The sequence below is a fragment of the Sminthopsis crassicaudata genome, chromosome 1 (assembly GCF_048593235.1).
Source record: "Sminthopsis crassicaudata isolate SCR6 chromosome 1, ASM4859323v1, whole genome shotgun sequence".
Taxonomy (NCBI): domain Eukaryota; kingdom Metazoa; phylum Chordata; class Mammalia; order Dasyuromorphia; family Dasyuridae; genus Sminthopsis; species Sminthopsis crassicaudata.
The window spans coordinates 705988968-706012033 of NC_133617.1; the positions used below are offsets into that span (position 1 = coordinate 705988968).

At 51.3% G+C, this 23066-nt stretch overlaps 2 protein-coding genes and 1 long non-coding RNA gene across 6 annotated transcripts; 1 reads left to right on the forward strand and 2 right to left on the reverse strand.

Annotated features, from left to right (window-relative positions):
* Nucleotides 1–6524: 6524 nt before the first annotated feature.
* On the reverse strand, nt 6525–8642 carry LOC141551867 (uncharacterized). Its single transcript, XR_012484985.1, has 2 exons — nt 8556–8642; nt 6525–6921 (listed from the first exon to the last, which is right to left on the reverse strand). It is a non-coding gene; the product is annotated as an uncharacterized LOC141551867 (long non-coding RNA).
* CAMK1 (calcium/calmodulin dependent protein kinase I) lies at nt 7432–20486 on the forward strand. 2 transcript variants are annotated; one of them, XM_074284006.1, is made up of 13 exons: nt 7432–7636; nt 11825–11942; nt 14003–14134; nt 15690–15764; nt 16155–16293; nt 17309–17435; nt 17619–17694; nt 18026–18138; nt 19008–19086; nt 19180–19267; nt 19597–19714; nt 19823–19928; nt 20132–20486. In XM_074284006.1, the coding sequence occupies exons 1-12, from the start codon at nt 7585–7587 to the stop codon at nt 19900–19902; spliced, it is 1197 nt and encodes a 398-aa protein (XP_074140107.1). In that variant the 5' UTR covers nt 7432–7584; the 3' UTR covers nt 19903–19928; nt 20132–20486. The 2 variants fall into 2 exon arrangements, with proteins under 2 accessions (XP_074140107.1, XP_074140108.1); XM_074284007.1 differs by lacking the exon at nt 7432–7636 and adding an exon at nt 8891–9028.
* OGG1 (8-oxoguanine DNA glycosylase) lies at nt 20423–22516 on the reverse strand. Of its 3 annotated transcripts, XM_074284009.1 has the most exons (7): nt 22333–22516; nt 21986–22215; nt 21717–21896; nt 21382–21563; nt 21103–21253; nt 20977–21026; nt 20423–20833 (listed from the first exon to the last, which is right to left on the reverse strand). In XM_074284009.1, the coding sequence occupies exons 1-7, from the start codon at nt 22437–22439 to the stop codon at nt 20702–20704; spliced, it is 1032 nt and encodes a 343-aa protein (XP_074140110.1). In that variant the 5' UTR covers nt 22440–22516; the 3' UTR covers nt 20423–20701. The 3 variants fall into 3 exon arrangements, with proteins under 3 accessions (XP_074140110.1, XP_074140109.1, XP_074140111.1); XM_074284008.1 differs by lacking the exon at nt 20977–21026; XM_074284010.1 differs by lacking the exons at nt 20977–21026; nt 21103–21253.
* Between the last annotated feature and the right edge of the window lie 550 nt (nt 22517–23066).

Consider the following 23066-nt stretch of genomic DNA (forward strand, 5'->3'; position numbering starts at 1 on the left):
TGGAGAGAGGGAATGGACATTATAGACTTTAACAAATAGGTATCAAATATATCCAAAGTAAATGAAGAGTCTTGGAAGTCGGGTGAGGGTTAATGGAAGAGAAGGCCTGAAGATTCAGATGGGGGCAGGAACTAGAGAGTGATGTGAGGAGGGGTCAGATGGGACGTGTGGAGGGGCAGCTGAGGGGATGGGAGGTGTTCCAGAAGACCTCGAGCTCCAGACCTTTGAGATGGAGACAATGCAAGTGGGTTGGGACATGCTCAGTTTGACATGCAGGTAGCTTTGCCGATTCAAAATGTCAGTGTCTATTGAGGAGGTGATAGTGGGACTCAAGGAAAAAGACTAAGACTAAAGACATTATCTGCCAGGTGACTCCCAGACTTAGCTATAGATAAGCCCAGATAGTAAAGGGCAACTAGGTGATGCAATGGATTGAACACCTAGGCCTGGGATAGGAAAGACTGCCTCCTGGGTTCAAATCTGGTCTCAGACACTTATGAGATCTTAATCCTGCTTGCCTCAGTTTCTTCATCTGTAAAGTGGGGAATGTGTGGTACGGAAATGGTGAGGGAACACCTTTTAATAAAAAAGCTGGAGAGAGCTCTAGAGAAAAGCAGTTTATTGTACATTCTTGAGAGAAAGGGCCTCCCACCCTTCGAGCGCCTCCTGTGGACTGGACAGCGCCTTTAATCCCTAACGCAAAATGCCCCCTCCCACCACTGACCCTCATCCTCATTGGCTGAGAGTCTTACATTCTAAACGCGAGATCTGCCCATGAAGTTGAACTTGACCAATAAGTACATAGTTGCCCATATTTGGATGAAATAGGGGAGATATCATAGGAGGGGAAGGCAATGCCCTTTGCTCGAACTTCAGAGTCCTTCAGGCCTACTCGAACTCTGAAGTAGATGAAGCCTTACTCGATTTTCGCAACTGTCTTGAGAGATCTCACCTCATCTCATTCAGTCCCTCCTCTTATTTGTACATTGAGATCTCTTCAAATTTTTGTAACATAACCTCATATTCCCTATCAAATTCCTCATTTCCTTCTGGTTCTTGTTGCCACTGTTTTAATGGCTCCCATCCTTGTCCTTTTAATACCATCCATCTAACAGACCCCTCAGCTTTTTCTTCTAGCCTAATCATTCCAGATAACGAATTTCAGACAATTCTGGTTATTAATCTGATCAAACAAGGGATGTAGATAGGGAATAATATAACACCACTAAGAGCTATAAGGCCCAACCAAAGGAGCTGCTTCCACCAGCTTCCCAAACCAGGACCATCAAGAAGTATTGAACAGTGAGGTCCAAGTCTGTACAAGAACATGAGCAAGTTTCCTAATGTTCTTAGTGATTTCCTTCACTAGATTACCATTGTTATCAATCTTTATACAACATGTGGATAAATTTAGTTTAGCACAAACTCTCCCTTCCTCAGCCAACAAATAATCCAGCACAAGTCTATGTTGTAAAACAGCCTCTCTGGTTTGAGTAGCTTCATCAGCCAAAAGATGTAGTGCCTCAGCTGTCTGATTGGTGATAATCTCTACAACTGCCTGAAGCCTAATTATCCTGTTCAACATGTATATTGGAGTTCTATATCCCCAACTTCCATCTTGAGCCCAGGTCGCTGGCCCATACTCTTTGACTATTCTTTCTGGAGGCCAGGCCTCACCCCAACCATTTGCATCTCCAGTCCAAGTGATGGAGGTATCTAAACTCCGTTTCTCCCTTCCCAAATCATCATACAACTGAATCCCTAAATATTGGTTTGCCTGTTCGCGAAGAAAGAAAAATTTTGGCTTTATTAGTCCAATATAACAATTCCCTGTCCAATTGAGAGGCAGGTGAGTATAAGCAGTTAAACCACAGATCCAATAATGACCCTTTAGAGCAGGTTGTTCCCTTGGAAATGTCTGAGCTATTCCTTGTAAAAGGGTAATATTGTTGGTCTCTCGTCCCTAGGGGGCTTCTCCCCACAAAGGGGTCATACTGGCATTTCCATAAACCTTGCTCTTTTCTCCAACTACAATGGCAACTGGCCACTGGCCTGTTAGATTAGAGGTACTCCAAAATGTGGAAAACAGTGTCCCATGTTGCTCGGGTGTCCCTGGGGTGACATTATCCCTGCTCTCCTATTTCTGGGAGAACATCCAAGGTACAGTCTTTCCAGTCCTTCCCACACTTCAATTGAGGATTCCTCCCCGTATCCCGCCAATATTTAGACATTTTTGTACAGTCAATTGTCTTTGGCCTCAGGTCTGTTCTCGAATAGGTCCACTCACATACACTAATTCCCAGCTTCAAACCTTGTCCTGTCTGATTTAAGCCGTATTTCCCTTTCCTATCTTCTGTCAATGACCACTGATGTTTCTCTTCTCAATTCCAGAAACCGGTCCCATTATGAATTTGGGATCTGTTGCTAAGGATCCAGGCTGGGCTTAAGGGGACAGGTACCCATGGCCATTGGTTCAATTGTTGGGATCCACCACAGATCCAACAATTCGATAAGTTAAATGTTCTCCCTATATTCTGCATGAGCAGGAGAAATTGGTTCTCATCTCTAGAAGGTCATAAGGAAATAGATAAACCCAAAGCTTAGGGAGAGCCTCATAATGTTCAACTATTATAACACCGTGAAGTTAAGGTGAACTTCCCAAAGGAAAATATATCAAATCACAAACAGGCAAAGAGACCCAAAGTAAGAAAAGAGAAGTCATACAGTCACAATGCACTGGATTCAGAATCAGTGTTCCCATTCAGTGGAGGTCCCCTCCTCTTATGTAATTGGAGGTCTCCCCTGTCTTCAATTGTCCACTCTGATAAAGGTGGCGCCACAGGTCCTTTTGTCCTGGTGTGGTGTGTCCAGCCTCGTTCCTGGGTGCGAATCGCAGTATCTGAGGTCAGTATCACTTGGTAGGGTCCGTCCCAGCACGGAGTCAGCTTCTCGTCCTTCCAGGAACGGATCAGCACCCAATCACCAACCTGAATTCTATGAACAGGGAAACCTAGAGGAGGAGTCTGAGCTATTAGCCCTTTTTGTTGAAGTCCTTGCAAATGTTCCAGCAATGATTTAACATATCTCTTAACAAACAAATCCTTAGTTTCTAAAATAGGGTCCCAGTCTCCCTTAGGATAAGCCTGGAAAGGATGACCATACAATGATTCATAAGGTGAAAGCCCAATATCTCTACGTGGCTTGGTCCTGATTCTGGACTAGAGTGAGAGGAAGGCATTTCGTCCGAGGTAGTTGGGTCTCTAAAGATAACTTAGTCAGCTGCCGTTTTATTTCTTGGTTCATCCTTTCTACTTTCCCAGAAGAGGGAGGATGCCAAGGGGTGTGGAGATCCCAAGTGATTTCTAAGGCCCTAATCAGATTCTGCAATACCTGGGCAGAAAAATGTGTTCCCTGATCCGAGTCTATCCTCTCCACCATTCCATATCTAGGAATAATTTGTTCTAATAAGACCTTACTTACTGTCGAGGCAGTTGCTCGGCCTGACGGGAATGCCTCCACCCATGAGGTCAGATGGTCCACTATGACCAGCAAGAACTCGACCCACTGGTGGCAGCTCAGTAAAGTCCACCTGGATGCTTTGGAATAGTCTGATTCCAGGAGGTCGTCCCCCTTTTGGAAGCTGGCGTTGGGCAGCCCTGTTAGTCCTTCGACAAACAAGACAACCATCCACCAGTTGTCGAGCCATAGTATATAGGCTGGGGGAAACATACCTTGTCAGTATAGCATCACACAGGTTTTGGACATCCCAATGACTGCCCTGGTGCAGTTGCTGAAGGACTTGCCTCATACTTGCTTTGGTCAGTACCTCTCTGCCGTCAAGTAAGAGCCATCGTCCTTCCGAGTTCTCAACTGCTTCGAGAGTTGAGGCTTTCTCTTTTTCCTCCTGAGTAAAACTGGGAGAGGGTAGACTAGGGGGAAGTACAGGTATCAAGGCCATTATGTGAGAGATTTCCTGATCTCTGGCTCCCTTGGCAAACACTGTTACCTTTGACAAGCACCCCCCCCAAGGGGGTCATGAAGAGCAGGGCATGACTGAAATGTCTAAACAATGGCAAACTAGACAGAACCCATGGGAACTGGTGAGATCATCAAGACAGAAGAGCATCCAACTCATAGAGCCCAAAAGTACCAGATTTAAGGAGACAGAATCTGCCAGAAAGGAAAAGAAATCCCAGGTCTGGTCCCTAATCTGTGACTACCAAAGGGAGGAGAGAGGAGTCACCAACTTGAATTGGTAGGAGGTTCAAGTAAGAAGAGGGGAGACCTAGGTATATTTGTAGACACCAGGGAAGAAACTGGAAAACCTGAGCAGTGCAAAACTTGACTTTAATTGGGCCTGGTCAGATTAGGCAAAAATCAAGTTATTGGTGGGGAAATTTTGCTTAATTCCATCCAATCCTATAAAAAGCTAATGTAATAATTAGTATAAACTACCCTAGCGAAATTAAAGGGCTATGAATAGTAGTTAAACTTGTTTCTGTGGGGGATGTTTTTAGTTTATTTTAATTTCTAGTAGGACATAATGACATAACCAGATTTCACTGGTTGTGAGGGGATGAGGGAAGGTTTAGAAAAACTGATGATTCTCCTTACCCTGAGTAAACTATTTCTCATTCTACAAACGATGACACAGATGTCAGCTTAAGGCATTGTAGGATTTGGTGGCTCCGATCTTTCAATTGAGATAAAGAAATCTAGACAAGTTTTGAACACTAAGGGGGCTTTAGCAATTTTTAAGGTTCCCAAATAAATTTCTGAAATGTCATTCTTTCATATCCGATAAACTCTTCAGAATCTTTAGGGAGAATAAAGCTTTACTTTAAAAATAAATCTGGTGTTTTGTGATTAAAATAAACTACCAGAAAAACCATACAAATTATAGAATCATTAGAAGACTGAAAAGTGGTGAGCTATTTCTCTGATATCAACATCCATGGAGAGAAATTTGTCTCAGACTAACTCCCTGAACTTTCAAATAGTCTGAGGAAAATTGGAAGGGGCAATATCTGTTGAGTCCCCTATTAAGGTGGGATTGGGTGAATTATGGGCTTGATTTAGGGAGACAATTGTCATGCTGTTATGGCCTGTTAGCTTGTTTTCTTCAATTCAACAAACATAAAGTATTGTGTGTTAAGTATTATGTCTGCACAGGCACCTGCCTAGGTTCTAGAAATACACAGATAAAAACAAAACAAAGAGTTTTAAGTTTTACTGATTAAACAACATTCTCACAGTCATATGCATGCAAAATTAAAAAAAAAAAAAGTTTTGTGGTGTGGGGGAAACAACAGAGGAGGCGTCTTAAAGCTAGCAGTTTCAAAAAGTAGAGAGGAAGGAGAGTTATTTCAGCAAAAGGGAAGGTGTACGTTTTATCTTTTGTAATCAGGGAGTGGTTAATTAACTTAAGAGAAGACCACATTCCAAGTCCTTCTAGCTGTTTTCAGTAAGCAAGTGGAAACCAGAAAGCAAGCACTAGATTAGAGTCAAGATTCAAATTTAATGCTATTTCACTTTCTGTGTGACTTTGGACGTATAATTTCCCTTTTCTAAGGCAGTTAACTCATAAGTGAAATGAGAGAATTGAATCTGATTTGTAAGGTCTCTTCTTGCTCTAAAACTTACAGTTCTATAAATCATTTAACTTGTTTGTTTTAGTTTATTCGTAAAAAAACCTCTTACATTACCTATCACACAGGGCTAGGAGGAGGAGGAAAGCTCTTTGTTAATCATAAACAACATAAAACACAGGTAAGTTATTATTTTTGTTTTCCCTAAGAGTCTTAGTTTTTTCTGTCTCATTAGAGTCCTTTGTTCTCCTCAAGTCTGGGACCTTTGCTCCAGAAAAAATCAGAGTTTAAGGCCTTCTTAAAGGTCAATCTCCTAGAAGGGAGATTTTGGATCCTTTTGAACCTACCTGTAGCGTCCTGATCTCCAGGTAATGGAAGGAACACTCAGTTCATTTTGCTTTTCCAGAAATAGGGAAGTTTCCGAAAATTTGAGGATTGGAAGGGGGTCCTATGTCTTCGTAGGTTGTGGGATAAGATCCTGGCCACTGGAGGGTGCCACATTTCCAGGATCCAAGATGCATCCTCCCATTTCCTCCTCCCCAACCTCCACCCTCACACACAGTAGGATACAAAGTAGGTGCTCAATAAATGTTTGATAAATCTTTATATTCATAAATATATAAATATAAAGATTTATGTTCTCCTAGCATTTTTGCCCAGGGCAAAGAGGAGGAAGAATTAGGAAGGGCAGGTATACCAGATAAAGGATGGTGTTGCAAAGGAAGTAAACTTAATTATTCCAAAAGCTGAGTCTCTTGATCCTTCCAAGTAATCTCCTTCCTTCCCTCTCCCTGCAGTTTCCTTAGTTTTCTTCCTTAGACACTCATTTGGATATATTTACTTCAGTCTTGTTCTGGCTTTTGACTTGTTTTTTTCAATGGTCTTGGAAAGTACTCTGTTCATTGGCAGAGACATTTATCACATGGTAACTTGCTGTTCTTTTTCTTTTCTTTTTTTTTTTAATATAGCTGTTTATATACAAAGCATATGCATAAGTAATTTTTCAACACTGACCTTTGCAAAAACTTGTTTCAACTTTTCCCCTCCTTCCCTCCACCCCCTCCCCTAGATGGCATAACCTGTTATTCTTTCACCTGATTCTAACAAGTTCCAGGTCCTTCCTCCCAGATAGACCTCCTGTAGCTCTTTCTTGAACCACCTTTACTCACCCCCTGCTTCTTATCCCCAAGGGCCCAGTCCTGAAGGCCACTTGCTGACTAGGGAACAGAAGAGAAAGGATTTCACAGCAGTCCTTCCTCATCCCAGAGTCCTTTACAAACAGATCAGTCTCTCCCAGCTTGCCACGATCTTCTTGGACCACTCAGCCCCTTTACTATTCATAAAACATAGACACAGATAATTAATGCTAGCTCGAGGCTGGATAAACGGGGTGAACAGCTCCCCAAGATAGCTTATCAGATCTCCTTGGGCCTTCTATGAACTTCGCTGAACCCCAGCTTTCTTTTTCTTTGTTCATTTACCAACCAAATCAACTCAACTAGCCTTTATAGCCTCAACTCTGTGTGAGGCACTGTATCAAGCAATAGAAAGACAAAACGATCCCTGCCCTCAAGATGCTTCATTTTAATGAGGAAACAACATAGAAACAACTTTGTAGACACAAAATATATACAGAGTAAATTAGAGGTAATCTTTGGGGAAAGGTCCTAGCATGGAGAAAAACAACAACAAAGGCCTTTTGCAAAAGAGAAGATAATAGCTTTTGAAGGAAGCCCGGAGGCAGAGAAGAGAAAGGAGCACATTCCAGCCGGGGCAGACGTCCAGGGGAAAGGCTGAGCATTCAGTTAGCGGCCCAGCAGTGCGCAGAACCGGATCGCCGAGTATGAGGAAGGGAGAGTAAGACATAAAAAGACTAGGTTGGGAAGGACTTCCAAGCCGGAGGGTTTTAAGTTTGATTCTCAAGGTAGCAGGAAGCCACGGGAGTTCGCTGATAGTCAGCCCAGGGTTTTCGAAAGCTCACTTTGGTGTCTGGAGGATGGACTGGAGTGCGGAGAGATGGAGGTCAACCCAAGGCTTTAGTGCAGGAGGTGAGGGGGAGGAGGGCTGCACTAGGGCGCGCAGATGTTGCAAAGATAGAAACAAGACTTGGCAACAGATTAGCTAAGTGGGTCAGGAAGAGAGAGAAGGTGAGGATGGCTGGAGGTTGCTAATCTGCCAGAATGAACGGAGGATTTGGGGGGAAAGGTGACTTCCGTTTGGGGCATGGGGAGTTTGTTCAGTTTGAGATGTCCGGTGGGGAGGTGTTAGGGTGGGAGATGAGGGGCCGTGTCAGGATGGGTGAGGTCTCCGGAGCCAGACCCATCTTCCCGCATTCAGATCTGGCCGCAGGCACTAACTGGGCCACGAGGGACTCGGGGCAAGCCTCTACCTCAGTTTCCTTCTCTGTAAAATGAGCTGAAGAAGGAAACGGAGAACCACGCGGGGTATCTCGGCCAAGAAAACTCCAGATGGGTCCGGAAGGGTTAGACACGAGGGAAAACAACGCAACAAAACCGGAGCCGAGCCTCTTCTCATCTGCACCTGTGCCCTGAAGCACCCGAACAGACCTAGCTTACTCCGACTGCCGCGGAAGGTGGGAGAAATGCAGGCGGGCCCCCTCTGAGGGATCTCGCACTGCTGTGGAGGAGAGGGCTGCCCGCTGATAAGAGGGGGCTCCCAGCTGGCCAAGACCGGCGACTCGCTGCCGATCACCTGGCTCCGGGGCAAGCCTTGGACAGCCCGGCCCGCGGGTCAAGCGACGGGAGTCTCGCGCCCTCTCGTTGTCCTTTCCGTGGAAAGCTCGAGGCTCGGAGCCTCTGCCCTCCCCTGCCCAGCCTGGCCCTAACCCAGGGCCCCTGACACGGACACCCCTCACGCGGCCGATCCAGCGGGCAGGAAAGGATCCCCGGCGGCGGCCCTCCCGCGCTGCCGGAGCGCAGCCGGAGCTCGGGGCCCTCTGCCACTTACCACCTGTGCGACCTTGGCCAAGGCTTCCCGTTCTCGGAGCCACGCCGCCCGCCCCCGATCTATTGTCCTGCCTCTCCGCGGTCCGGGCGGTCCCCGCGCATCCCTCGGTAGGGGCTCCTCCGCGCCCCGCCTCCGCTCCCCTCCCCTCCTGGCTCCGCGCGTCTCCTCTCTCCTCCCTCCTCTCCCTCTCCCCTCCTGCGGCCGCACAAACTCCTCCTCCGCCCGGTTGACATCAGAGCAAGCCCGCCGAGCGTCCGGTCGCCGAGGGGAGGCGGAGGACGAGCCCCCGCTGCCGAGGATCGTGGACGCCGGGGCCGGAGCGAGGAGGCGGCGGCGGCGGCGGCGGGAGCGGCGCGGCGCGGACATCGGGGCCAGAGCCAGCGGCGGCTTCGGGAGGCGGTGGGGGTGGGGGCCCGAGCGACCCAAGCAGCCTCCCCACCACCTCCCACCCTCCCACTGCGGGCCAGCCTCAGGTACGCGGGAGGGAGCCTGCGCTCCCGCCTCCGCGGCTCCTCCCCGAGGGGGATCGACCCCCAGCTCCCCTCACGCGCCCCGAGCCCAGCCCCATCCCCGAGAGGCAGAGGGATCCGGGGAGCCTCCTCGCAGGGGATAGCCTCCCTCCCCCCCTTCTAAAGGGGTTCCCAAAGATGTTCACCTGTTCTTTGTAGGGCTACCTGGGTGGACTTTGCCCCCTGTCGGTTACTGGCCCTTGTCTCTAGCCTTCCCTTCCAAACAAAGGTCCCGCTCTCGGTCTCGGCCGAGATTGGGGGAGGGGGAGGGGGAAGGAGGTAGGGTGTGTCCCCGGGCCGAGGGTGGGAGCACGGTACACCCTTTTCCCTGGAGCTCCCCCGAGACCGGGCTGAATCCCTAATGAAGGAGTGGGTGGGATGTGTTTTTTTAAGCGCATTTAGCGAAGAGATTAAAATGGGGAAGGGGTGAAGTAGGATAAGCGAGCCAGCCCTGGATTCCGACTCCCGGAGCTAGTCTGCTCCCCGGCGGTCCTCGGGGAGGGCGGATCTCTGGGCCTGGGGCAGCTGCTCCCCTTTTCCAGACAAGAGTCAGCATTTTGCAGGAACATATGTTGCTCTGTATTTGTATTGTGTGCAAGACCTGAGCTATATGGTTATGGAAGGGGTGTGTGTCTGCATTATGGGAGGATCATAGGATGCTCAAATGAGCTGCATAAAGTCCAACCCTCCCCCTCCACTTAGAGGAGTGTTAGGGTGTGTCCAACCGAAGGCCTACGAGAGAATTGGAGCTCAGGGGGTCCATCTCTTGCTCCCGAGGTTTGTGTGTTTGTGTCCTAGATTGGGGGACGTACCTGAGTGTGCAGGTGTTGGTAGGTTAAGGTATGGGCCTCCATTTGTTGTTCTGCCCCGGGGAGGGCCTCTCTGCACTTGGGGTTTTCAGAGCTCAGTGACTTGGCCATCATTCATCTTTGAAGTTTCATCTTCCCCTTTTCTGGCCCTGAGCTGGGGAGGGGGACTATATATGGCGAGGGAAAGGGACTTTATTGCCAGAACATACGCTAGTACCGGGCTCTTTCTGGGGTAGAGGCGTCCTGGGCTTTGCAGTCTGTGGAAAAGTTGGCCCAACAGAGGACTAACAGTGAGGGAGGTGTGGATCATGTCCTGCCTTCAGGCCTTCAATCCCTTGCTTTGTTCCTGCTAGAACATCTGGGCTTCCCTGGGGAGTGGATAGTCCGGTCTTACCACCCAAACTCCAGTTCTGGCCTGGGCTGCACTAAATATAGAGCCTGCCTGATGTCTGAGGAAATCAGACTGTGGCCAGAGGGGCTGAGGCTGGGACCAGAGTCAGGGAAGCTCCATTTTTACACTTCTTTATTACCCTACTCTTCCTGACCACTTTTCCTTTGGGAAAATGCATCTGGATCCCTGGATGTCCTCGGATATGTCCCCTAGCCAATCACTGTTAATTCTGGGAGCTTTATAAAATTCTGGTCTTCCATATTAATGATCAGCCAGTCCAATTTCCTTTTCTTAATGAAGAAACTTAGATTTAGTGAGGGAAAGTCACAGGACCCCAAAACACATAGATCATTAATGGGGGACCCATGCTAGGAGACAGGTGTCCTCATTATCTAGATTCAGAGAATGGAAAAGAAAGGGCCCTGGACATCATTTAGCCCAACACCTTCCTTTTACCGGTGAGAAAGTTGAGACAAGGAGCTCTTTTCACTGCTTCCCTATAGCTCAGAATCTCTTGGGGTATTATCATTTTTCCACCTTAGATTTTCTCCTTAGGTCAGTCCCCTTTTAGCTCCGAGAGCAGAACTGAAACTGATTATCAAGCTTCCTGGGAAAGCATTGAATTAAACTCTTGCGTAATGCAGGGTCTCAGTTTCCCCAACTAGAGAATTGGAATCACTGCTCACTTACCATCCTCCTTGGAGCTTTCTTAGGAGTCCTAGATTTGGGATGTGCATTGGGTAGGGGGCTTGGGACGAATTTGAGATGTTTTGGATGGAAGCTGGTGGAAACCGTGTCCCCTTGCTGGGGACATCAGGGTAGGGCATTAGATTAAGCACAGGAGCCTGGTCATGCTTGGTACGAGAGGACCCTGGATGCTCAAATTTTAGTTGCCAGTTTGAGCTGGAAGCTGTGTATGAGGGAGGGGGCAGAAGTAGAGTTCAAGGAGGCCTGAGATTAAGGACAGGGGCTTGGGACAAGGCCTAGAAGTCTAGGAATCTGCTTTGGGTGGGGCAGGAATAGGAGATGATGGTCAGAAGAGGTGGGAGGATGAGGGAGTACCAGCTGTTCCAGATGTGGCTGCTGTTGTCATGGCAACAGTGCAAATGGAGCTATTTTAAAATGTGGCTGAGATATTACTGGAGGCAGAGGGAGAGCAGGGAACCTGTTTTCTGAGGGAGGAGGAGGAGGAAGAGGAGGAGGAGGACGAAGGGATACCCTGAACATACCCCCAGGGGATCAGGAACTTGATCAAAGACCTTCCCACCTTACTGGAATTTCACTAGTCATCTCTCAGGTCACTTCAGAGTGTTCCCACCTTTACGTTATGAATTTGTGCCTCTGTGTGTGTGTGTGTGTGTGTGTGTGTGTGTGTGTGTGTGTGTGTGTGTGTGTGTGTGTGGTTTGGGCCCATGTTTAATTTTTAGAGTCCTTGTTATTCAAAGGATGAAGAGGTGAAAGAAATGGGGAGGAGGACGGTCTAGAATTAGGAAAAAGAAAGCAGGAATAGGGGCTCGGAGTGGCCATGCTCCCACTGAGCCCAAGCTATGCCATCCCCAGGAGCCCTGGCTGCAGCCAGCAGTCAGTGGGCAATGCCTCGGGAAGTGGACGGACCCAGCTGGAAGAAGCACGCAGATGACATTCGGGACATTTATGAATTCCGGGATGTCCTGGGCACGTAAGTGATGCCTTCTGTTCATTCTCTGCCTCCTCTTGCAGATGAAGCTGGGGAAGCTAGGGTGAGATTAGAGAACAGGGCTGCTGAGAGCAGGCTGGCAGACAGGGGCACTGGGCTGGAATCTCAAATCCATGCCTCTGTGGGGCTGGAAGGGGTGCAGGAGAAGCTTGGGGAGCATGTTCTGCCTTCACCTCCCCCAAACTGGGTTTGGGGCCTGGACATTAGGCCGTCAGGAAGTGGATGGAGTCTTCTCTGGACCAGCCCCTCAGCTGTTTCCTGCTAGCTCCCGCCCAGGGAACTGCCCATGGACACATCTGCAGACCTCAGTCTTGTCCGGCCTGATTGGTGTGGGGGTGGGGATTGAGAGAGGAATGACAGGAACACAGAGTCCAGATAAAGGTTCTTTAGGAAGTATTAGGGGACCACAGAAATTGTTTAGACTTCCAGGCCAGGGGTTCCCCTCTGTTCTCATCCCTATTCAAGGGACCTCCCCCCCCTTCAAATCCAGGCTCTCCTCCCTATTCCAGGCCCTATATGTGCTAAAGTCTGGGAAGAGCTTCAAAAATAGACTTGGTTGGGAGGGAGAAATGAGTGGAAAAAAGAAGCCTTCAGAAGTTCTTCTTTCAAAAGGTCTTGTTATTTGAGTCTGAAACTGGAAGGAAAGAGGAAGTAGGGAGGATTGGGGAGATGGAGGGTGGGGGGTCACTGCCTTCTGGCTTCCCCTATGGGGAAAGTAGGAAGAGCTGGTGGCCATCAAATGCATCGCCAAGAAAGCCTTGGAGGGCAAGGAGAGCAGCATTGAGAATGCACAAGTGGGTGGGAGCTGGGCTATCTCTGGAGACTTCTCCATTCTTGGGTGGGCTTTGCCCAAGTCCATAGTTCCATATTTATTCTCTCCTGGATAAACTTGGCCCAGATCCAACCAACGCTGCCTTTGAATCTGGCTTGTACCCGCTTCAGCCTGGTGTGGGAAACGGATGGGCAATGGGACCCAGTCCTGTCTGGCTAGGTTAGCAAAAGGCCTTTGGCTGGAGGCAGATGAATGGATCAATCTATGCGTGAAGTATGAGGACAGCAGGGATGTTAAATCTGTGCTGGTAAGATAAAAGAGACCTTAGTTCTTCCCATCCCCGCTTAGCTCTGCTCAGGTCTCCAAGTCTCAGATGGTCCCCAGGCTTCCCTTCCTCAATCCAGCCTCTTTTTCAAAAATGCTTCTCGTGTGCAAGGTTTGCTTTCTACTATTTTCAAGTAAATTCAGAGCTTCCAAAGGCTCCTAGCCCCCAGAATCCCTCCATTTTTTTTTGCTTTTTGTTTGTTACTCTGTGCAAGCCAGGCAAGAATAACAATGTGTGGGGGGCAAGCTTCTTGCAGGAATGAGGAAGCTGTAGTATATTCCCCTTTTCTACTTCATCTATGGAGTTCTCCGTTCTAAGCTCAGATGTGATTTGAGGACTGCCAAGATCCTCCTCATCACCCCGAATTCCTCACCCTCTATTTTCATTGCGTTAATAGACATTAATTTTTGGTCCTCTTGTCCCCTCACAGGAGCCACATTAAAGATGCTCTTTCTCTCCTTGAATTCTCATCCAACCCTGTTAGATAGAGCCCATCGACATCATTCCCCCAATTGGTAACCAAAATGAGGTCCTGAGGGGCTGAGCAAGCTGGCCAGGCTCCCACAGGAAACTTACTGAGCAAAAAGAGTTAGAAAACCCAAGCTTCTGATCCCAGGTCCAGCGAGCTAAGACTTGCCACTCAGAAGGACATCCAGGAACTGTCCAGCCTGACTGAGAGGTTAAATGTATGACTTTGGGGCAGGGCTCTACCTCCCTTTGAATATACTTGCTGAAGCTTTCCTTCTCACTACGCTGGGAAGCTAATGGGAGTGGGCAGCTATGGTGGGGGGGCCTCATGTCCCTCAGGTTCCATGATTGGTTGGTAAGGAGGAAGTGGTTGTAAGCTTCCCATTCCCCTGTGAGCTTGAGACCCAGGCCTTTTGAAGCATTTCGCACTTCCTCTCCCCTACCCTACCTCACTACTCACCCTCTTTTCCCTGGCAGGGGAGCATTCTCCGAGGTGATCCTGGCTGAAGAGAAGACCACCCAGAAACTTGTGGCCATCAAATGCATCGCCAAGAAAGCCTTGGAGGGCAAGGAGAGCAGCATTGAGAATGAGATCGCCGTGCTGCACAAGTGGGTGGAAGCTGGGCTATCTCCGGTGGGGAATCACCCCACTCTTACCCCGGGACCCCCTCCATTCTTGGGTTGGCTTTGCCTGAGTCCATATTTCTTCTCTCCTGGACAAACTTGACCCAAGCCCAAAGCTGCCTTTTTACTCATTATCATTGCTCCAATCTGAGCGATGTCGGGAATACTAGGATCTGAACCAAGGATCCATTGATTGATCCAGCAATTGATGGCTTTGTTGAATAACAATAATAATAATAACTGATATTGAAATAGGGCTTCAAAATTCACAAAATATTTTCCATATATTATCACATTTAAACTTCTATGTGAAGTAGATGCTATTATCCTCATTTTACAGATAAGGAAACTGAGGCTTAGTGATCTGGGCCTGGTACAGAGGAGACCAACACTTGGGATTATTTCCTCCCTTATTATGCAGATGAATCTGGGCTTCTTAACCCAATGTTATAGCACAGCCCGATACATAGACTGGCAGCCAGGTGCTCCTGCCTGCTGCTGGTTGAATCCCCCATTCTGGCTTTAATAGTCATCAGGCAAGGGGAATGAGCTCCAACCTCAAATGCTTGCCTGGTGCTCTTATTGCTGGCCTATTAAATGAAAGGAGAGGCGGTCCTGAGGATCCTGGGTGCCGTGATATAATCACGAGAAAGCCAGTCACGACATCAGGAAAACCTCAGTTCATATCATGACTTTGACACGTGGTAGCTGTATTTTCTTGAGCAAAATGTCATTGCCCTGAGCAACTCTTCAAATTTATGAATTGCAGGACAGTTGTCACTGCCTTAGTAGAGGCAGCTAGGGGCCACAGTGGATAGCAGGGCTGGGGCCCGAAATCAGGATCAAATCCCGCTTCAGACACTTCCTAGTTTGTGACAGCATGTCATTTGTCTTCTGCCTCAGTTTCCCCAGCTGCAAAGTCAGGATAATAGTAGTATTCCCTTCCAGGGTGCTGTGAGGATCAAATGAAATAATGTTTGTGAAGGGCTTACTTAGCACAGTACCTGACACATGGCAGGTGCTTAAGGCAGGCTTGTTTTCTTCTTTCCTGGAAGGGGATGTTTCATTCTAGGACATTTCAGTGAAATCACAGCCTGACAAAGAAAAAAATTAAGTGCCCCAAGTAGTCTTCAAGATCAAGTGTTACTCCCCACTAGCGATCTCCCCGCCTCTTCGTGGTCCTGGGTCATTCAAGGCTGTTGAGAACAATTTTCAGATCCCACCAAGTTGGAGAGGTTTGGGAGGCAAGTCCAGCAATTACTGTTTGAGGATATGGTTTTTGGTCTGGCCAGCCTGCGGTGTGTTTATTTTTTGGCCACGACTTCCAGGTCGAGCAGGTTTGTGAGTGGACAGAAAGAACCCTCACATCACCAGAATTGGAGGGTCTTTCATGTCATTGCAGTGAGTGATGTTGCCTTGCTCTTGTCTCTGGTTATGGTCCGGCTGCCAGCTCCTCCTTAATGAAGTTTGAGCAGTGGTTGGCCCGAGGCCTCTGGGCCATCCCTCGGTTCTGAACTTCCCCCTCCATTTCTTCTCCTAGGATCAAACACCCCAACATCGTGGCCTTGGATGACATCTATGAGTGTGGTGGTCACCTCTACCTCATCATGCAACTGTGAGGACCCGGCCCTCCCAACCCCCCCTTCCTTATCAGCCTCCTCTGCTCTTGTCTCAGACGTGCCCCTTCCTTCTCAGTTCACTGCTGCCCCAGTCCCTTTCTCATGGCCTTTCTGCTGGCTGGGCCAAATGCCCCTTCCTTCTCAGTTCACCCCTAACCCAGGTTCCTCCACCCCATCTTTTCTTGACCCCTTCCAGCTCCATCTTTGACCTGGCTCCTGCCTCAGATCAGACTTTGGACATGTTTTCCCGGCCTCCTTCCTTCCTTCCCCTCCAACCTTCTGATGTGTCCTCCTCCCATTAGCAATCTAAGGAGCTTCCAAGGGGCCTTGGAGGCCAGAGGAGGATCCTGGAAAGCACTGTCCCCAACCCACTCTTTCCACTTCAGGGTGTCTGGGGGCGAGCTTTTTGATCGAATAGTGGAGAAGGGCTTCTACACAGAACGCGATGCCAGCCGGTTAATCTGCCAGGTGCTGGATGCTGTCAAGTATCTCCATGACATGGGCATTGTACACAGAGATCTCAAGGTAAGAGAGGGTTTTGGGGAGGAAGGGGGGTGCAGTGAGCATGCAATGGGTCGGGAAGGCTTGGAGAAGAAATGAGGAATCCTTTGTGTTATTGCAATGATCAATCATGGCTTTGGAGCAGCTCTGAGGGAATGTACCCCTAACCTCCTTTCAATAGAGAGGCGATTGGGGTGGGGTATACGTTTCCTTTGACGTCAGATATGGCTGCTGTGTTAGTTGGCTTTGCTTATTCTTGTTTGTTTAGAGGAAAGGCTTATCTGTTAAGCATGTGGTTGGAGGGTAGTGGGGATATATCTGGAAATAACTTTGATGTAAAAACAATTCAATAAAACAATAATTTTAAAAAGAAAGAAAAAATAATTACTTGATTAAAATAAATTAAAATCTAATTTATTTTAAAAAGATCAAAGAAGAACCTGAAAAAAGAGGGTGGTGGATGGGGAAATGCAGCTGGAGCAGAGACTGAGGATCAGAACTGAGAAGGGGGGAGGGATAAGGTAACAAGAAGGGAATCGAACTGGGAGTCAGGGGGCCTGGGCTCCAATCCCATCTCTGCCATGGACTCATCATGTGACCTTTGAGCATTTGGGGACCTGTTTCTTTATTTGTAAAGTGGGGATAATGTGCTTGCCCTACCTCAAAGGGCTATTGTGAAGATGGAATGAGATCATTTACCAGTGACTTATATAAAGATATAAATGGCACGCTTATCAAATTTGCAAATGACATCAGCTAGGAAGCAGAGCAAATATGGAGGACAGATTCAGGATGTGAGAAGATCCCAATAGGCCACAGAGAAGGGCTGACTCTCCAGTGGGAGACAGGAAGCCGTCTCTCATGGGGGTCTTTAAGTGGAGTACGAATACATTTTAGCAATGCTCTACATGGGGGTCCCGTGAATGTAGCACCTAAAGTCCTTTCCAAATCAGATTCTGAGAGAGAATTAAGGCAAAAGAGCGGTGTCCATGGTAAAGCCCTGTATAAGTGGATGATGATGATGACTGTTCTCCCGAAGCCAGAGAACCTGCTTTACTACAGCCTGGAGGAAGATTCCAAGATCATGATCTCCGACTTTGGGCTGTCCAAGATGGAAGGCTCAGGCAGCGTGCTCTCCACAGCCTGTGGCACTCCGGGATACGTAGGTAGGAGGCAAGTCTGCGTGCAGAAGGTCGGGACAGAAAGGGGCCAGCGGCCTTAGGGGTGCGATTTGAAAGCTAGTTTGGGGGAAGCAATGAATTCTCCACCTAAAGGTTGAGGGCAGGCTGCAGCTCTTGTGTGGGTGCTTCCTTCCTCCCCAATGACTGCCATCTCTTCCACTTTTGCAGCCCCTGAAGTCTTGGCCCAGAAACCTTACAGCAAGGCTGTGGACTGTTGGTCTATTGGCGTAATCGCCTATATCCTGTGAGTAGGGGGTCAGGAATAGGGTGGGGGGAGCATGGTGAGAGCTTCAATGCAGTGAGCCACAGGGAAAGTTGTTCCTCTCTCCCCCTCTCTCTTTTCTCCTCTCTCTCTCTCTCCCTTCTTCCCATTCCTGGGACTTGGAACAGTAAACTTGGGAGTTAAAACTTGCTCTGCCTTTTAACTCACTGGACAAGTTGCTTGCCTCCCTAGGGCTCAGTTTCATAGTCTATAAAATGGGGATATTCTGTGCCTACCTGGCTTCAGAGCTGTAAGGGACAAATAGAAGAGAGAGGGGGAAGTGTTCACACTGCTCTTCCTTCCTTCCCATCAGACTCTGCGGTTACCCTCCTTTCTATGATGAGAACGACGCTAAACTCTTCGAGCAGATACTGAAGGCCGAGTACGAGTTTGATTCTCCATACTGGGACGACATCTCTGACTCCGGTACCAGGGCTGGGAGTGGGGCCGCTCTCCCTCTCTCTTGCTCTGAATCTCCTTCCCCGAGGATGTCCTTTCCCTAGGTCCCTAGAGAGGCTTTGTAAGCCCTCCTTCCTCCATCTTATCAGAGTTGGAAGGGCCCAGCAGTAACTGTTTAAGCTGTACATGGAGAAAATCCCCTCCACTTACACTTAGTCCCCCATACTCGGACTCTCCCCAAGGAGGTGGCGCCCATGCTTCTCAAGGCACCCCATTTCAGGCAGGTTTAATTGTTAATTGTTAGAAAGCTTTTCCTGACATTAAGCCTAAATTTTCTTCTTGCAGTTTCCATCTGGTTCTGCCCCTCCTCCCAACTCAAGCAGAGCAAATCTAATTAGCTTTCCTCTGATTAACAGCCCTTTCCCCCTCAGTTTTCTCTAGGATAAGCATCCCCAGTTGCTTTACCCCATCCCAGAATTTAAAATCCACCAAAACACTGAGAAACAAACACCCTTCCTTATTGGTCAGATGATTCAACCTTTGCCTTCTGTTAGAATTCGAATGTCAGTGAAAGGGCACAAGGATTAAAGTGTTCCGGGGCATCTTAGGATCCTTTCAGAAGGGCGGGTTTTGATGGTAGAGTCTGTTGGGCAGATGATCATTTGAACAGGCAAGAGGAAGCTCCGAGGACAATTCCCCCTTAGGAGTTTGCCCCCACTCGGGTCCTGTTTATTGACCGATGGGTGGGCGGGGACAGTGCCAAGAGGAGTGAACAGAACTCGCCGGCCCTCGCGGCTTCCTCTCCCCTAGCGTAGTGCCCTGTCCGTAGCGGCCGTTCCATCAGGGTCATTGAAATAAATTGCATTCTCTGTCTCTGTCCCGTCTCGGGGTCCAAGCCAAGGACTTTATCCGGCATTTGATGGAAAAAGATCCTGAGAAGAGGTTCACCTGTGAGCAGGCCCTGCAGCACCCATGGTGAGGAGGGCCCCTGCTCGGGTGGGAGGGCCCCATCTCCCCACTAAGCCTCTGGAGCACCCCTTGCCAGCCCCCCGCCCCATCTTCTCTCAGGATCGCAGGAGACACCGCTCTGGACAAAAACATCCACCAGTCTGTCAGTGAGCAGATCAAGAAGAACTTTGCCAAGAGCAAGTGGAAGGTGAGGCTGTGGCTCTTGCCTCTTGCTGTTTCCTTCATCACGCTCATCCTCGGCCCGTCCCATGGCCCGGCTTCTCCCTAACGTACCAAAGGCCGAGCCTCGTGGGCCAGCTCAGGCCCGAGTTTCCCTCTCACGTCCCTCTAGCCTCTGGGAGCAGCCCGGTGCCGGGGCTCTGGGCTCCGACCCTGCTGCTGGGAGCAGGGACGAGTTCCTCCGCCTCTGCAAACGGGGCCCCGGACTCCCCATAGACTTCCTTTCTTCCCTGTGGGCACCTGGGGGGCGGACCCGCGGTCAGCGCCCTAACTTCTCCACGGTTTCCCTCCCTCTAGCAAGCCTTCAACGCCACAGCAGTGGTGCGGCACATGCGGAGGCTTCAGCTGGGCACCAGTCAGGACGGCCCCGGCCAAACCAGCCACGGGGAGCTGCTGGCACCCGAGACAGGCGGGGGTGAGGCCACGGTGTGGGGAAGGGAGGCAGACGGTCCCAGAGGCACCTTCCATTGCTGAGCCCCTCACTGAGTACCCCCTCCAAGGTCCGTGCTCTTCTCCTTGCCAGGTCCCCACGTTGGCTGCTGCAGGGACTGCTGTGCAGAGTCTTCCCCGGACCTGGCGGCCACTCGCCCACCCCAGCTCTAGAGCAGCCTTTGACACAGTTGCTGGGGGTCAGGAATTTGGAGGAGGGAGGGCTCCATCCTCATGGGAAGGGGGTGGGTTAACTCCTGGGGAAGGGGCGGGAGTGGAACCTGCCAAAGAGAAGCCATTATGGATGCTGGGCATTATTGCTGCAGGGCAGAAGGGGTTAGAGCTGCCAATTGTTTGGGAAGGGGTAAAATGCCCTCTGCTCTTCCCCTCTCTTCCGTCCCAGGAAAGTCTCCGCTTCTCCTCCTCCCTGCACAGGGCTCTCCCTGAGCCCGCTTCAGCCCAGGCTTCTCTTGAAAGGAAGGACCGGCCTCTTCCGTTCCCTCTCTGGCCTGGTTTGGACCCTTTTCCTGACCCCTTTCTAGCACCTCCCTGGTCGCCCTGGCTCTGGCAAGGGCCCGGAGCTGCCGGGGGAAGTTGTCGAAGGAGTCCTGGCCCTGAGGAGAGACACGTGGGCGACTTCTCCTCTCTCAGTGCTCCCCACTACATCCCACGGTCTGGTCAAGATACCCACGCGTTTTCCAAACAAATATTTCTATTTTATTGTTCGTTGTTTTATTAAAGGGAAGAGGTAAAAACCACTGGATCGTGTCATCCCTCCAGCTGAGCTGGCATTTCCCAATCCTTACCTTTCCCCAACAGTGCCCAACCGACCACAGCTACGGGGACACAAACTGCCTGAGGTAGATGTGACAGTCCGAGGGAAGCCCAGCTCTGGCCAGGGCTGGGGGAGGGAAGGGGGGAGGGAAAGGAGGGGTCGGGCCCTGGCCAGGACCGGAGAGTGCGGCGGTTTCTGTCACGCCTCCCGCGCCCCGGACACTGGGCCCCTGCTTCCTTCCCGGGTCTCCTTTTTGCGCTTCCGAGGCTTTGCCTTTTCCTGGAGAATCCGTGGTCTGGGGGTCTGTCTCAGGTCTGCACAGAAAAGCACCTAGGGAAAGAAAGCAGGGCTAGTCAGCCTCCCCTGAAGGGCGAGTCCCGTGGGCTGGGGGAGGGGCAGGAGGACCCGCACACCCGGGCATGTTTGGTTTAACGGAGCCCGGGCCAGGGGAGGTCACGGGACAGGACACTAACCGCTTGCGCCCAGCCGGCGTGGGGCCCCCACAGGCTCCGGAAGAAGTCTCCTACAACAGAAGGAGCCGCTGCATCCGCGCTCTCAGGGGAAGACCCCGCCCCTGCCCGCCGCAGGCCTCGGCTCACCCAGCTCTTTGCCGGCCTTCTGGCTCAGGCTCCTCTGGCCCGGGGAAGCGGGCTGCCAGCCGTAGTCCCGGCAGGCGATCTGCCACACGTGCACGTCCACGGGCACGGCCTGGGGCTTGTCCAGCGCCATGAGGCACACGCAGTCGGCCACCTTGGACAAAGCAGTTCGGCCGGTCCGTCCCTGGGCCTCCTCACCCCCCCCCCCCCCCGCGTCCCACTGGTGAGCTCCGTGTGCTCGCAAGGTGGGGGTCCCCGCGAAGCTGCGCCTTCGGACCTCACCTTTATCCCCACCCCCGGCAGCGAGCAGAGGCCCTGGCGGGCGTCCTCGTAGGAGGCGGAGCGCAGCTGCTGCAGCCACGCGAGTCCCCCGCGTTCATTCAGGATGGCCCGGGCGCTCTGGCTCACAAAGCGGGCCCGGTAGCCAAACCCCAGCTCCCGGAGTTGTGGCTCCACCTCGGCTTCTGCAGGGACAACACCGTGAGCTCACACCCCAGTCCGGCCCACGGGCTGCCCAAGCGGGAAGATGCACCCCCTGCCCCGCAGGGGGCACCCGGGGGAGACCCAGGCCCGGTCGGCTAACGACGGGCGGGGGAGGGGGGCCGCGGGGCGCTCACGGGCTAGAGCCTGCAGGCTGGGGAAGCCGTGGTAGGAGACGCCGTCCAGCTGGCCCAGCCGTGGCCCCAGGTGCGCGCGCAGCCGCTGCACCATGCCGGTGATCCTGGAGAGGTGGTTGTTGGAGGAGCAGATGAAGGAGAAGAGGCATTCCAGGGGCTCCTGTCTGAGCAGCCGGACCCCTGCGGGGGAGGAGGGGCGTCAGCCGGGCCCCGCCTCGCCCGCCCCTCCCACAGCACCGCCCTCCCACAGCGCCCGCCCTCCAGCTCACCCGGGAATCTCGCGGCCACTTCTCGGAAGTGGGGGTCCGCGGAGGCCCAGCGCCGGTACAGCTCGGCCAGGCGGACGTGGAGCTGAAAGAAGCGGCGCAGGGAGTGCGGGGCCCCGGGCCCGGCCGGCTCCCCGTACACGGTGTAGTGCAGCCGTCCGTCCGCCTGGGTCAGCGTCCACAGCCGGCCGTCCAGGACGCCCGTCCAGTGCCCCGGGCTCTGCTCTCTCCAGCTGGCCGAGGGAGAGAGAGACAGAGTCCGCCCGCGCCTCCCCTCCAGGGTCCGGGATCCCTTCCCAGAGCCCCCGGGGACGCCCGGGCACGTGGGGCTCAAAGGCGCCCTCGCTCACCTGAAGGACTGGCCTGAAGACAGGACCAGGTCCAGGTCCAGCTCGGATCGTGGACAGGGGATGGAAGCCCAAAGGCCCGGGGCCGAGGCGAGGGTTCGGTGCTGCATGCCCCACCCCTCCGGCCCAGTTCAGGTGGAGGGGGACCGGCACCAGCCCTTTAAGGACCTCCTCTATGCGAGTCGGAACCCACCTGACCCCGCCTCTCCTCAATGCTCCACCCACTCCGGCGATCACTGGGAGAAGTCCCGCCTATTCTGGGGCCTTCTCATCGCGAACCCCGCCCATGGCTCTCGAGACAGCGTTTATTTTTCCCGCTCTAGATTGGTGGACGTGGTTTCCGTCCAAGCTTCGCACCATTTCCCAACATCAAGCAGGCCCCGCCCCTCTAGGCCACTTCACCTTCCAGCCCAGCCTTTTACTCATTAGGGTTGCGATTTGCTGCGCAAAATCGGAAGTCTCTTTAAAAGCGCGCGAGGCGTTTAGCTCGCGCGATACTTTTGCAATCCGAGACACTCGCAACCGGAAGCAGAAAATTTAAAATCCCCGCCCGCTCGGGAGACATCGGCCTATCCAGAGCGGAGGGAACGGGAGAGCTTCAAGGGGAGGCTTGGGAAGCTAGGCCGGAGTCTCGCGGGCGGTGGGCTCTAATCGGAGCCCCTCCCCCTCCTTCCCACGGCCCCAGGCTAACACTCGGCCTCCGGCATCTCCATTGTATTATCTCCCCGCACCGACCC

Coding starts and splice junctions, on each gene's coding strand:
- CAMK1 (XM_074284006.1), top strand. CDS start 7,585: ATGGACTGGAGTGCGGAGAGATGGAGGTCAACCCAAGGCTTTAGTGCA. Junction 11,943..14,002: donor TTCCGGGATGTCCTGGGCAC/GTAAGTGATGCC, acceptor TTTCCCTGGCAG/GGGAGCATTCTCCGAGGTGA. Junction 15,765..16,154: donor CTCTACCTCATCATGCAACT/GTGAGGACCCGG, acceptor TTTCCACTTCAG/GGTGTCTGGGGGCGAGCTTT.
- OGG1 (XM_074284008.1), bottom strand. CDS start 22,439: ATGCAGCACCGAACCCTCGCCTCGGCCCCGGGCCTTTGGGCTTCCATC. Junction 22,216..22,332: donor TCTTCAGGCCAGTCCTTCAG/GTGAGCGAGGGC, acceptor TCCCTCGGCCAG/CTGGAGAGAGCAGAGCCCGG. Junction 20,834..21,102: donor GAAGGCCGGCAAAGAGCTGG/GTGAGCCGAGGC, acceptor TTCTTTCCCTAG/GTGCTTTTCTGTGCAGACCT.